This window comes from Salvia miltiorrhiza, chromosome 6 (assembly GCF_028751815.1).
Source record: "Salvia miltiorrhiza cultivar Shanhuang (shh) chromosome 6, IMPLAD_Smil_shh, whole genome shotgun sequence".
Taxonomy (NCBI): domain Eukaryota; kingdom Viridiplantae; phylum Streptophyta; class Magnoliopsida; order Lamiales; family Lamiaceae; genus Salvia; species Salvia miltiorrhiza.
In genome coordinates, this window is record NC_080392.1 from 40,676,528 (window position 1) to 40,691,871 (window position 15,344).

At 35.5% G+C, this 15,344-nt stretch overlaps 1 protein-coding gene and 1 long non-coding RNA gene across 2 annotated transcripts; one reads left to right on the forward strand and one right to left on the reverse strand.

Moving 5' to 3' along the window:
* Nucleotides 1-2,541: 2,541 nt before the first annotated feature.
* LOC130989542 (uncharacterized) lies at nt 2,542-3,903 on the reverse strand. Its single transcript, XR_009090678.1, has 2 exons — nt 3,375-3,903; nt 2,542-2,770 (listed from the first exon to the last, which is right to left on the reverse strand). It is a non-coding gene; the product is annotated as an uncharacterized LOC130989542 (long non-coding RNA).
* Nucleotides 3,904-5,614: 1,711 nt separating this feature from the next.
* On the forward strand, nt 5,615-13,037 carry LOC130990918 (uncharacterized). The gene is made up of 4 exons (XM_057915146.1): nt 5,615-5,675; nt 10,511-12,303; nt 12,397-12,472; nt 12,619-13,037. Exons 1-4 carry the CDS (start codon nt 5,615-5,617, stop codon nt 13,035-13,037), a joined length of 2,349 nt encoding a protein of 782 aa, XP_057771129.1.
* The last annotated feature ends 2,307 nt before the right edge of the window (nt 13,038-15,344 follow it).

A 15,344-nucleotide genomic window follows, 5' to 3' on the forward strand; every position in this document is an offset into this window, starting at 1 on the left:
GAGAGAAAGAGGGAGAGAGGTGTTGGTCGAAAATGATGAGTGAGTAGTGAGAGAGGATTTTGCAAGATTGTAAATGATCTTGTGATCTTTAAAGAGGATTTTGTAATCTTAAGGAAATATTGGCAATTAATGCCTTGATCTCTCTCTCTCTAATCTCTACACTCTCTCTAATCTCTACACTTGGCAAATTGTGGTATTTAGTCACATGGTAGGGAAATTAAAGTAATAGTGTGAGAAGGGTGATTAAAAATAAGTCACAATAACTATGGAAATGTTACTCATTAATAAAATACCATAATATAATTATTCATGTGACCACATAAAATAACTATAGCACTAATATTAGTGCACTTACTCAATTATAATATTCCTCTCATAGAAAAAATAATTTTAAAACAAAATATATGCTTGGAAATATTTTCATTAACCGGCATTCTTTGATTTCTCGGTAAAAAAAATAAACTGCACTTGCTTTAGAAACTTAATTAAAATTTCAAGTGCTAAAATCCTCAAATAAAAATCATACTAACTTGGTCATAATGACACACGTAACGAAAATCATATATATAACGATTAAATCACTTCGGATAAATCAAACCAGTTTTTATTATTAATGGATGTCGAACCCTAATTATTAATAATTAAGCCCTTAATCAGGGATTAAAAGTCGGGGTATGACATACTATCCTCCTTAAAAGAAATTTCATTCCGAAATTTGTACAACACGAAATAATTCTGGGTACTTTTCCTTCATGCTAGACCCGAGTTCCCATGTCGCCTCCTCTTGATCATGATGCTTCCAAAGTACCTTTATTAAGGGTATCGACTTATTTCTTAGTACTTTATCTATTCGATCTAGAATAGATTCGGGTCTCTCCTCATATCAATTGGATTCCCAATTCCAATTTATATACACGAGATTTACTTGAGAATAAGTTCCCTCGTTCTTTTGCGGTGGTTCATTACTCCTACCTCATTCCTAGGGCTCATCTACGGGGTATCCTATTTTCCAAAGACCAAAATGGTCATCAACCCATTTCTTGTTACCTATCACATGCATAACAATTCCCTATGAATCTATCTTAAAACTATCATAGACCAATTAACTTAAGTCCTCGTACTCGAACATTATATTACGGTCTTAGCTTGAACTCTGAATTTCTATCATGATGAGTGGTCGATATCATTTATAGGACAAAGACTAATCTCAACTAATTACAATGAGATACAATTATACGAATCCCTAATTTGGGTAGTCTACTACGTCAGTAGACTAACACTTCTTAGTCTTATCGATCAACGGGATCTATTATGACAACTCACGAGTTGCAAGACTCAAACTCAACACAACATCTAAGTAAGGTGTTGTAGAAATTGTCCAAGAGAATCAAAAGAATGACCAGAGGGTATGAAATGATTAACTACAACGTCGAACAAAATGACCTCGAGTAAGAGCCCATCTGGCTTTTCAGCCGAAAGTTGAAACACATGGGTTTTCAACCCAAAAGACGTCTACTGAGATTTGGATCATGTGGACTGGCCAGGTCCAACATCATCACCTCCCAGTCGCACGGGAAACATCGTCCCGAACTTGGAGAGCCATGAACATACTATACATAGCATAACATAAGCTCATCATGACAACTAAACTTATCTTAAGGTTCCCTATCCTATTGACCCCAAACCTTTCTTAAGACATATACACACAGACATGCGTACACAGGCAAAACACACTATTCTTAAAATCTATCGTGTAGCAAAAGTCGATTCGATGTTCCGTCGCATTTGAACATTCGAACATAGAGACTATGGTTCAACCTTTGATGCAACGTTTACCTTGAATTCGTCGCGTATCGTCATTCTGTGCTTTTCCTTTACCTTGTACATATCTTTTCATTCCTCTTTGTAGTTCAAAAGAATCATTGTTTTCTTGAGGGAGCTGAAATGCTCTAAGTTCTCTTTCATTCTTCTACATTATCACCTTAAGAAAATCTAGATTGTAGAGATATCCTACTAACCTAGTAGTCTATGTTCTTTTTTTTTTTTTTAAATTGTGATCATGCAACTTATAGCAATCTATGTTCTCTGGGAAAACATATGTAAATTTTTCTATTATTCGTCTGATCATAACATCATAGATTGCGAAAATATGCCATGAAAGACAAAACATTCAACATTTCATCATAGCATGCTCTTTACATAAACATATTCATAAAACATCTTAGAACAATAACATCTTTAACACGTTGAACTACAGTTACCTTCTTTCCTTGATTGAGCACGATGCAATGGAGTGTTGAGCGGTGCCATATAAACCCATGTAAGTCTAAAGAATCAAACTAGACTCGACTCTTTTAGAATAAGGTTTCTAGGGCCAGAGCGAACGAACCGCTCTGATACCATTCTGTCACAGCCCGCAACCCTTAATGACAATTTAGCCGGGGTTATGACTTGGGGTGAACAATAAGAAATGGAAATGGACAATTACTTAACATTAAGGTATATGAGAATGTCACTCATAGATAAGATGCTAGGATCATATATGATCATTTGGATACTTATAAAACATACACATGAAGGAGAACTGATTAAGGTGGGTTATCCAATAACACGTGTCACAACTTCATAACATAGAGTTATTCTAATCAAAGTGTTTTGCAGCGGAAAAACGTGTGAGATATACATATGAAGATGTATACTCAAGGTTACATTTCTTGAAATGTCAAAAGAACACCCGCTCAACATCATTCCATTCCATCAGCTGCTCAACCTGCACATTTAGAAATACATGCAGGGCTGAGTATAAAAATACTCAGTGGGCACATATGCCTACTATGAAATATAACATGCTTCGTAAAGATTTAAATTGTCATGCCATCATAAGCAGTACAGCAAGGGGTTTTTCGCTAAAAAGGCCCAAGCTTACTAAATTCAGTTGTGATTCTTAAAGTTCGACTGCAGTCTAAGTTCTCTTGTAATCTATCATATCTGGAACTGTGTGCCGGAGAGGTGGCCACCTCTCACGGTCACTTGACCGGCCAACCCGCTAGATGACTCACGGTCACTGGTGTACACTAGCCCTGACAGGATAGCTATCAACTGCTCAAGACCCGAATTCGATTGCATCATTGGCAAAGCCAAAGCAGATAGATATCATACTAAAATTTAAACATTTTATGGCAAGACAATACTTGAAATAACTTTAACTCAAAGATTTTGTCATGAAATAACTTGCTTGAACGTAACATTTAAACTCATTTGATATATATATGAAACTTGAAATTAACAGTTAGATCATCTCATGCATTCATTCGTATAAGAGGCCTACGACACGCAGGGGATCTCTATATACGTATAGTAAAAGTAATGCCCACCTGGATAGGCAAAGCCTGAAGATCATACACATAAAAACCTGTCTTGGGAAAGCAGCGCTAGTCCCCCTGGTCACAAAGCCTACAAGAAATTCTATTCTTAATAGGTCTCCTTGAATCTAATCTTAAGCCATGGTGTAGTGCTTAACATTCTATGATTCACTTAGTCGGTTTTCAAAATTTAATGAATAAATAATTGAAAACATTTCTCTTGAGTTAAGAACACCAACAATATTCTTACTCATCTTTCTTTAATAATTGGAATTATAAATAAAACCAATTAAATCTTAAATACTCTTATTGCAAAAATATAATGCAAATTCATGTCATGCTTGGCATATAATAAGAAATTACTTAAAATATGCACATAATAATAATAATTTAATATTATTATGAAAATTAAAATAATTAATCAAACCTAATAAGTCTAATTAATTATAATAGTGTAGCTTTTTTTTTTTTTTAAAACAACTCTCCACAATCCAATTAAATCAATAATTGGGCAGCCCATTTAAAATAATTAAATCAAGGACCTCCCTTTTTTTTTTTTAATTTCGCAGCCCACTAAAAAAAATGGCAGCCCAAGTTTAAATAAAATGAGTCCCAACCCTTTAATTAAACACTGGCCCAACTGAAATAAAATTTAAACAAAACTCGGCCCAATAGACTCGGCCCAACACTCAAGCCCAAACCTAGGCCCAACACCACACTTTTCTTCCTTCCTTTCTTCTCCCATCAGCCGCACACACACATACAAACACAAACGCAGCTGCACACTCCTCTCTCTTCTCTCTCTCTCTCTCGGACGATATGTCCGTCGCCGCTGCCGTTCAACGGCGCCGTCGCCGCCGGCGAGCGGCGCGGCTCTCCCTTCTTCGGCATCTTTCCTCTCCCCGACGACTGCTCATCTCTTTCTCCCTCACGACTGCTCGCCTCTCTCCCTCGCAACTGCTCGGGCTTCACGGCCGTTGGAGCTCGCCGGAGCAAGCGGCGACAGGCTCCAGTTCCCTTCTCTCTTCTCCCTTCTCGGCGACTGCAACAAGAAAAGCTGTCGCCGACGTGACTCGGACTCCCTCCTACCTCGTCCTCTCTCTCGTCCCTCGCTCACCGAACGAGCACGCACACACTCCCACAAACTGAGAACGCCGCTGCCTCTCTCCGAAGTCCGGCGGCCACAGTAGCTAGCGGAGCTAACCACCGCCGCGTGCCCGGCCCTGCCTCTCTTCCTCTCACTCTGTGTCGGACGGACGACAGCAACCAGCCATCGCCGACCGCCTCTAATCCTCACCTTCAGTCTACCCTCTGACTTCCGGCGACTGCACGGCTGGAAGACCGCCGCCGCCGATCCCCAGCCCCCAATCTCTCTCCTCAGGTCGACGGCAGCAAGGCCGCCGGCCGTCGCCCTTCAGCCCCCTGTTCTCTCAACCCTCTCATCTCTCTGCATACACCGGCGACAGACGACGAGGTCGCCGCCGACAACAACAACCAGTCGCACCGTCGTCACCCTTTATCTCCCTGACTCGACTCAGCAGTGACAACACCCAACAGACCCGACTCAGACGCACCGGCATCAACCGGCTCGACACAGCAAGTTCAAAGGCAGGGAAGAAATCAAAGCTTCAAATTCTATTTCTTCTTTCATAAAAATCTTTTCTTTTCTTTTCCTTTCAATGAATCATGCTTTCATTTATAATTATATGCACAGACTATGAATAAACATGTGTACAGATTGTATGCATTTATGTAAATAATTTGTCATGCTTGTGATTTGTTATGAAAATATTGAAATCTTGGTTGGTGTTCTGTACAAACGAGATAGCTGTGTGTGCTTGAAACAGAGGCAAAGAAAATTGAGGTAAACACCTTGTGATGTCTGTGTAGGGGAAGAGTTCTTTGAATGGTGGTCTCTTGTTGTATACTTGAAACTTCATGGATAGGCTGGAACGAGAGAGTAATTTAAAGGATATTTGAGTTGCTAGTGAAAGTGCAAGGGATGGGTTTCCTTCAATTATGCATGCAGAGATATTTGAGGCTGAAATTAGGGGAGTTGGTGGCCGCCAAGCATGGCTAAAGCTTGACTTTTGGAGTTGATTAGATTGACAAAGGATGGTGTAGGTTGAAAAGAGGAAGGTGAGACGTGAGAGATGTTTGAAAATATTAACCAAAATCCCTATGATTAAGGGATTTTGTATGACTTTGTAGGAGTGGGCGCATGGGGTGAATAGTGTAGCAATTGTAGAGACATGGTGAAACACAAGCAGCAGCTGCGTGCTGTACTTGGCTGTGGTGCGAAGGAGGAGGTTGGTTTGGGCTTTTGGGCTTTGGTATTTATGGAAAATCATTTCAATAAACAAAAACTAATGCCCAAATAAATATTTGTCAAAGCTCAACACATTTAAATAATTAAAGTCTAACATAAACTTTAATTAAATCGTATACAAATAAATATTAATCATATAGAATAATCACCTATTCATATAATTCAATTTATGCAATGCACAAAAATTAAAAGACTAAATTTTCTAAAAAGTTTTTGAAATAAAAATTGTTGGAATTACAATAAATCATTTTTTTTTTCATTTTTCCGGCGTAAATCATCATATTCTAAAAAAATGAATTCTAAACTTAATATAAATGGACGGGGTGTTACATCAAAACTAGTAAAAGATTTCAACGCATAATCTCGATAGGATAAACTTGTCGACTACAAGAATCAAATCTAGTGACTGCTAAAGTACAATACTATACGTGTTAAACTAGTTAAGGCTTAGACGACAAAACACAAAATAAAACATGTCTATATACATGTCATATTCATGGTTACTAAATGGAATTAAACTAATAAAATTGCCGGCTTGTCGCATGGAAGATCAAAGATGGATGGGTGTATAATTGTATGTATAATATATCCAGGTGAAGCTCATGCTTTAATGTAAATTAGCCATACAAAAAGTTACTTTTGATTTATAAATGTATATGTACAATTTATTTTCTAAAACTCCTCATAACAATTCGCATATCAATATACATATAAATTACTCCCTTCGTCCCAAACGAAATGTCATGTTTTTCTTTTTGGGCTGTCCCAAACGAAATGTCCTGTTTCTTTTTTTGGCAATACACTCTCTCTTTATACTTAATATTTAAATAATTTCCACCAACCCACTTTATCTACTTTATACACATTTCTTAATATCTGTGCCCAAAAGAAATGAGACATTTCGTTTGGGACGGAGGGAGTATTAATTTATATATTGGTATCGTTCAACATTAAACAAAAGCAAAAGAGAGGACGAAAAGATTAAATTCCATTCGTTCCGATCATACATGGTTCACTTTGATCTCATAGATTATTATTATTATTATTATTATTATTATTATTATTATTATTATTATTATTATTATTATTATTATTACAAAAAAGAGGACGAAAAAATTACACTCCATGCATCCCGATCATACATGGTTCACTTTGATCTCATAAATTATTATTATTATTATTATTATTATTATTACAAAAGAGATGACGAAAAAATTACACTCCATGCATCCCAATCATACATGGTTCACTTTGATCTTATAAATTATTATTATTAAACCTACTAAAAAGGTAAATTTGGACTTTCCTTCACACTTTGGGCCAAGACTCAAGGATGTCACCATCACAGTATAATGACTAGTATGTTGGAGAATCCTAGAGAACTCGAACTTCTTATCATCATATCATTGAGAAATTAAACCAACATGGGTTGATGGTACCTTTTACCTATTTTTAAATAAAAAAAAAAAAATACTCATACACATTAAAATATAGAAATTATATTCATTTAGAATATTTATATCCTTAACAAAAGTATAATTAAAAATATTTAAATAAAAAAATTAATTTAAATATACAACCATTTAGAGATGTCCAAACTAACCAGATTCGAAAGTTTTGGCCCGAAACCCAACCGATGGTCAACGATTCGGGCCCGAAAACCATTGACCACGGGCCGGCCTGAAACTAGAGCCGTCGGGAGTACGATCGTAAGTAAGGGCTATTACATGGCAAAATTTGTAAACCATGAATCGACGGTTAATCGGCTGACCGAACCGCCGATTTTGTAGGGGTGTGGTTGCGACGGTTAACCGTCCAAAATCGACGATTGGACGATTAATCGACATTTTTTTTAATAATTTTTTTAAAAATTTAAATTCAAATTTTTTTCCTATTTTTATCTATAGATATCTCTCATCTCCAATTGTGTATATATAAACTATAACATGTTTACTTTGAATTAAATAAAAATGTAAATTTTATTATAGTAGTTTAGTGTTATAATTTTATTTCATTTATAATTTTCTACAATTAAATAAAGTACTATTTCAAGAGATAAATATACATAACACTCAAACTAAAAATAAAAATTATTAAAAAAAATCAACAGTTCGACCCTTGAGCCGGCGGTTTTAAATCGGACCCTAAACCGACTATTCAAGGATCGACCCGAAACTGCCCCCCTCCCCCCCTCCTCAGAAGGGCCGGTTACGGTTCACCTTTTTGGTGAACTGTGAACTGCCAATCTAGGCATGAAACCGACTGTTTCCGACCTGTGGACAAGTGTAACCATCTCTTAATATAAAAATAGCTAGTATATTGCATGTATAAAAAATATTACTCCCTCTGTCCTTTAAAAATAAAAATATTACTTTCAATTTTTGAACATCACTCCACTCACAATGAAATGTACATCTTCTCCACTACAACACACTCACCTAACATTTCTTAAAATTTGTGGCACTAAAACTGCCGCATATTTTCAAGGGACATAGAGAATATTATGTTGAAAATCTATCTTAGCCATCCATCAATAAGATAAATATATTAGTTTGGTTTCTAATAAATGAATAATGATTAAAAGATTGAATAATTCGTGGAACATGTGGTGAGATGTGTATCATAATGTGTTCTATGTCGGGGAGAAATATTCACATAAACAAAAACATCAAAGTAATAAATCAACACACTTGGTGGCCCAGTTTCGTGAACCACTTATATCCGGGGGTGTCGCCTGAGGGAAACATTTCACTACTTGAAGATAAGTTACAGATTAAGGACATAGTAACTTCTCAAACCTCCACCCACAGTGAAATGCTAGACGTGGATGAGCGCACACACACCTTAGACATGAACCAAGTTCACCACCTACCCCATTGATAAACAAGAATCAAATAAACAAAAGTTTACAATTCTTTTATAAAATGCACTCAATAGTGTTTACCTCACAAACACTCTTTTGTTAGAACAAATACATAAATTAGTACTAGGAACAACACCACTCGCAGGAAGTCCGGGGGCACCTAGCATGGTATTCTTAAATAGTCTTCAAGCTTGAGATCTTCTCAAATCAGCATGAACTTCCTTTATGAAAAAAAATTGAGTTTTCTTAAATAGTCTTCAAGCTTAAGATCTGCTCTTGCAGCCCAAGAAAAATATTTTCCTCGCATGAAGGGTAAATATCCTTAGAAGATATGCACAATTCATCATATCGTCTACCCAGAATCATATCATATCATATCATATCTTTAATTATAAGGAGATCAGAGTCCTAATAGTTATGGAGTCTCACAGTCACAGAGATATCCTTTTTATATATCTCCTTAAAAAATGTAAGAAAATTGTCTGCTTAGATCAACAATAACATCTACTGATACTAGTATCTGAAAGAGCAATCGGTTCATTAAAAACAATCGCATAATGACAACAACCAAAAAATATAAACCATGCTCTAACAATGATGATTATCGGAACCCATTGGTATCTATATATGTATATATTGTTTTTTTTTTGAAGTTACACATGCACATTCAAAGTTACACACATTAAATATTCTAAGTGATTCTAATCTCCAACTTATTAATTGATCTTACTAATTTAATTACCGCTTCATCGTCGTATATTGTTTAAATAACCTTCTCCTTTGGTAGGCATATATATTTTTCCCAAAGTTGATTTATATTATTAGCAAATGCACCACAACGTATCCATGTGTAGCGACTAAGATCTTAAGTAGTCCTCATGCTTTTGTGAAACGTGGAAAAATCAAAGACTCATTTAATTTTGGATCCACATTTATATACGGTCAGTTTTTTGAAAAATATATCAAATGTCATTTAGTATAACTGATCGGTGGAATTGTGAATAAACATAGTCTACATATATTATTTGGTCATGCTGGTAGGGATGTAGTTCGTGTTGTATTTTCGAACATAGATTTCATAAAATATTTAGAATAAATAATAGTATTTGCATTCTCTTATCTTGAAATTCAGGAAATAGCAAAATAGAATTAATTGAATTTATTAACAGTACAAAATGTACTTCGTCGATTTCCCGTTAATAATTATTCGCTTTTCTTTTTCTTATCCTATTAATATGGCTCATTTTCAAAAAAAGAAATCATTTTTTTTGTGAAAAATTATGGGCTTCATCATTTTTTATCATTTTTATCCTTTAATCACTTTTCATTTTAATAGCCGTGCATAAAAGTAGGGAGTCATGCTTAATGAGATGGAATGAATTATATTTATCGGAACCCAAAATTTGATACGATTAGAAATTTTCATACACGAGCTCGACCCCAACCCTAAAATTTTGGCCTTGTTCCCGTTGTATTAGGGGCGGATACACATAGGTATAATTGTAATTCCTAAACCATCTTCCAATCGAAATCTATAGATTCCAATTATATAAACGATTTAAGGTAAATAATTTAAAGTGAATCGACAAATCACGCTAACGAATAATTTTATAAAATTAGGGAATATTGTTTGATGCTATATATAGTAACCAATTATCAATTCATCAATGGCCGCTTTTCCTTGATTAATGGAATTTGTATAGTGGGCAGAATTAATGGGCAGAATTAATTTAGTGGCAGAATTAATTCCATTAATTTAGTGGGCAAATTTGTGGGCAGAATTAATGGAATTAATGGAATTTGTATATGTTTTTTGAAAGAATGGGTCGCAGAATTGGGCATAATTCAATTCAGAATATTAATTGCATATTTTAAAAAATCAATTAAGTTATAAATTGCATATTCAGACTATTCAATATTTAATGATTTTATTAAGTTATACTTTTATTTTTATAGGAAATGGAAAACGTAGGAGTGAATCTTCATCTGCTTCAATTGCATCTATTCGTGGAGCAAATGTAGAAGTTGATGCCAATGTAGAAGTTGAAACAAATTTTGAAGAATACGTTCGTGATCCCGGATTAAGGCGACCAATTGAGGAATTTGATATTTCTATTCGAGATCAAATACGCAGAGAGTATTTGTCTATGGGTCCTTGTCAACTAGTTGGGCATAACTATCCGAAGACTCAATTCGGCAATCAATTAAGGAGTTTTCAAGATGTGTGGTATCAAAAGTTTGTGTGGTTAGAGTACAGTGTAGCAAAAGATGCTTGCTTTTGCTTTTGGTGTTATCTATTCAAGCCTGAAGATAAATCAAGTCGGTATAAAACAGATGTATTCACCAAGACGGGGTTTACCAATTGGAAGAAGGCTTTAATTAAATTTGTGGAGCATGTTGGAGATGAGAATAGTTGTCACAACAATGCAAGAATACAAGTTGAAGCATTTAAAGATCAAAGACATAGTGTGGCAAATATGTTTAGATCAAATGCTCGTGAGTTGGATGTTGCTTATCGCACTCGTTTGACGGCTTCATTGGATGTGACTCGTTTTCTATTGAAGCAGGGATTGCCTTTTCGTGGACATGATGAGTCAACTACTTCTTTAAATCGAGGTAATTTTCTTGAGTTGCTTCAATGGTATAGTGATCATAATGATGTTGTTTCCAAAGTTTTGGGTTCAAATGCTCCTGGTAATAATCAAATGAATTCCCCACAAATTCAAAAAGATTTAGCACGTGCTTGTGCTTCAGAGGTTACACTTGCTATAATCAATGATATTGGGGATAAAGTGTTTACCATGTTGGTTGATGAGGCTCGAGATGTTTCATTGAAAGAGCAAATGGGAGTTGTTTTAAGATATGTGAATGATAAAGATGTTGTCGACACTTGTTCACATTCTTTGAAAGATGCTCTTAGTGCTTTATTTGTGAAACATGGTTTATCACTATCAAAATTGAGGGGTCAAGGATATGATGGAGCTTCAAACATGAGAGGTGAGTTCAATGGGTTGAAAGCCTTAATATTGGAAGAAAATCCTTATGCTATGTACATTCATTGCTTTTCACATCAACTTCAGTTAATTGTTGTTGCTGTTGCTGTTGCTAAGAGTATCATGGCTGTGAAGGACTTTTTTAGCTATGTTTCCATGATAGTGAATACGACTGGAGCATCTTGCAAAAGAAAAGATCAACTTAGAATGTTAGAACATGAGAGATTGGTCAAAGAACTCAATGATGAAGTAAGGATGACTGGAAGAGGCCTAAATCAGGAGACTAGTTTGGCAAGACCTGGAGATACTCGATGGGGTTCACATTATTTTACTTTGCTTCGTTTATGTGCTATGTGGCCTTCAGTTGAGAAAGTGTTGGAGAATATACATGATGATACCACTAGCTCTGAGGTTAGAAGTACTGCAAGAGGTTTGCTTGGAAAGATGAATACTTATGAGTTTGTCTTTGTGATGCACTTGATGAAATATTTGTTAGGAATGACAAATGAGTTGTCATTTGCCTTACAAAGAAAGGATCAAAATATTGTGCAAGCCATGTCTCTGATTGATACAGTGAAAGCTCAATTACATGACTTCAGAAACACTGGTTGGGAGATAGTTTGTGATGAAGTAAATAGTTTTTGTGAGGTGAATGTCATTTCTTTGATTGATATGGAGGACACTATAACTCAACCTGGTTATAAAAGGCAGAGCATCACCAATGATCATTATTATCGTGTGGAGATTTTTACTGAGGTATTTGTTTTAATTTTCAATATTTAATTCATTTTATTTATATGAATTTTTCATATCTTAATAATAAGTTGTTATTTATTCTTGCAATGTTAGGTTGTTGATTTAATCATACAAGAGATGAATAATCGTTTTTCTGAAGCTAGCACCGATCTACTTAGGTGCATGGCATGTCTTGATCCGAGAAATTCTCTCTCAATTCGACATTAATCAACTCATACGTTTCACTACTTGGTATCCTGAAGACTTCTCGACAGGTGATTATTTATATTTTTTACAATTATTTCGTAATGTCTTATTAATATGCACTTTTAACAGGTGATTGTTTATGTCTTCAACAACAACTCCGTAATTTCATAGCATTTGTACGCCATCATCCTCGCTTTTCTACGATCACTGATTTGGGAAGTTTTGCTCAAGAAATGGTTCAAAGTGGCAATCATTTAATTTTTCAATTGGTTTATCGAATGATTGAGTTGACATTGGTTTTACCTGTTGCCACTGCTTCTGTTGAGAGAGCATTTTCTGCAATGAAAATTGTCAAAAGTGATTTGCGAAATCGTATGCAGGACGAGTGGATGAATGACATTTTGATCGTGTACATTGAAAAGGATATTTTCTCAACGATTGATAACGAGAAGATATTGCAACGTTTTCAATCGATGAGTACTCGTCGCAATCAGTTGTCATCGCTTTCTCAAACAGAAATAAGTAGCTCACCAAGTATTTATTCTTAGGTTATTTGTAATGTATTGAAACTTTTTTAGTTATGTTATTTGGAATGTATTAGAACTATATTATCTATGAAAATGTCGTTATTATTATTATTATTATTATTATTATTATTATTATTATATTTGTATTTTAATAAAAAATGTCTAAAATGTATTGAATGCCCCCCAAATTTTTTTTTCGAGGACTGCCGCCCTCGAACCCCCGTAACAGTTCACCCCCCCCCAAAAAAAAAAAATCCTGGCTCCGCCACTGGAGCCGCTCCAATGAGACCCCCTAATTTTAGTGAGATCTAGGGCACGATATAATACGTTTATTTTATCATTCATATGGCTGATATTGTATCTAGAGGGAGATTTTCTTTCACATGGTTCGAATCCTGGAGGGAGCATATTATTTTAAATTTTGTTATTCATCAGTATATACTGCATTGTTCATCAGTATATAGTGCATTGTTCATCACTATATATGTATTATTCATTACCAATTTTTTAAATTTTATTTTTCATCAGTATATACATCTTGTTCATTAGATATACGTCTTGTTCATTAGTATTATATGTCTTATTCATTGTTAATTAGTATATATATATATATATATATATATATATATATATGAGTTAATATATAACATTACCCACTTTCATATAGCAAAAATAAATTTTACCCACTCAAATAAAGACATAAAAAAATACCCACTTTTTATCTTAAAGGATTAAATTTCCCTTAAGATTAAAATTAAAAAAATACCCACTCTTAATCCCTATCACTTCTCTCTCTCTCAAAAACGTCTCTCTCTCAAAAACGTCTCTCTCTCTCTCTCTCTCTCTCTCTCTCTCTCTCTCTCTCTCTCTCTCTCTCTCTCTCTCTCTCCCTCTCTCCCTCCCTCCCTCTCCCTTTCTTTCTCTCTTCCGGCAATCAGATCTCCGCCGCCGCCCTCGACTTCTCGGAGCAATCTTCGACGCGCAGAAGATCGGCGCAGCACATTACTCCGGCGAAATTTTGAATTTGTATTTTTCAATCTCTCTCTCTCTCTTTTCTTTCACAAATTCACCCTCTCTCTTGCGCCAGACAGCGAGAAACACCGCCGTCGATCTTCCTCTGCCATCGCTGCTGCTCATTCCGGCAGATCTGGAAATGTACTCGTCGTCGCGCCGCATGCACCGCCTCTGTCTGGTTCCGCCTCGACGAGCAAATGTCAGCGGTGGCGGCTCGCAGGTGACGGCAATGTAGCCACCTCCGACGCACTATCGATCCTCGCCTCCACCACCATCTTCCCTGCCTCAGCCACCTCTTCCGGTAACTACCACCGCTGTCACCACCATTCCACTACCTCCATTACTACAAAACTCAGACCAAATCATAACCCCAACAGAAGCCCTAATTTCTCGTTTTTTCTCCCCTTCTCTCATTTTTTCGTTGGTTGTGAATGTGGGTATTTTTTGGTTGTGAATTGACAACTATAAAATAGTGTTGGTTGTGAATTCAAGTTTTGTTGGTTGTGAATTCATAACTAGAAATAGTGTTAGCTGTGAATTCGCGTGAATTCACAACCAACACTATCTATAGTTGTGAAAACACTATCTATAGTTGTGAATTCAAACTTTAAAGCTTGAATTCACAACCAAAATATATTTTGGTTGCGAATTCATTGGTTGTGAATTCGTGGGTATTTGTAAAAAATTTATATGCAAGGGTAAAATGGTAAATGTGGGTATTTTTTAAAATTTTTATATTAGTGAATAAAATTTATTTTTACTATATAAAAGTGGCTATTTTCAAAATCCACACAAAATATATATATATAAAATTTAGAAGATAGGGAAAATCTGACTACAATCTCTCGCAATAAATGACATATGCCCATTTTTTAACACTTTGGACCTTTTTTAGACAATATCAGGAGCTTGACATCTAACAACCAACTAATTGTGGATGCTAATCGATTGCAGCCAATTGTATAACACAAATACTCATAGTCGGCCGTCCATTTATACTTATAAGTGTCATTTTAGAATATGTGAGAGATCGACACCCCAAAACCGATTCTAAGCCTTGCATGGCATGGTCGACTGTATAGGACCCCCAAAAAATAAGAGTTCCAAAAATATATAGATTTATATAGATTTTGTATAAAATAATTAAAACCTTTACAATTGATGAATTGTTTAATACTCCATGATGTAGTGGTGAAGGTCATCATTTATTTTTTGTTGACCCCGTGATCGATTCCTCTAAGCAGCATGCTTTTTTTTCCCTCTTAAATTAGCTTTATAGTTTTACCAAATCGCAATCACACGCCTCTAGTTTTT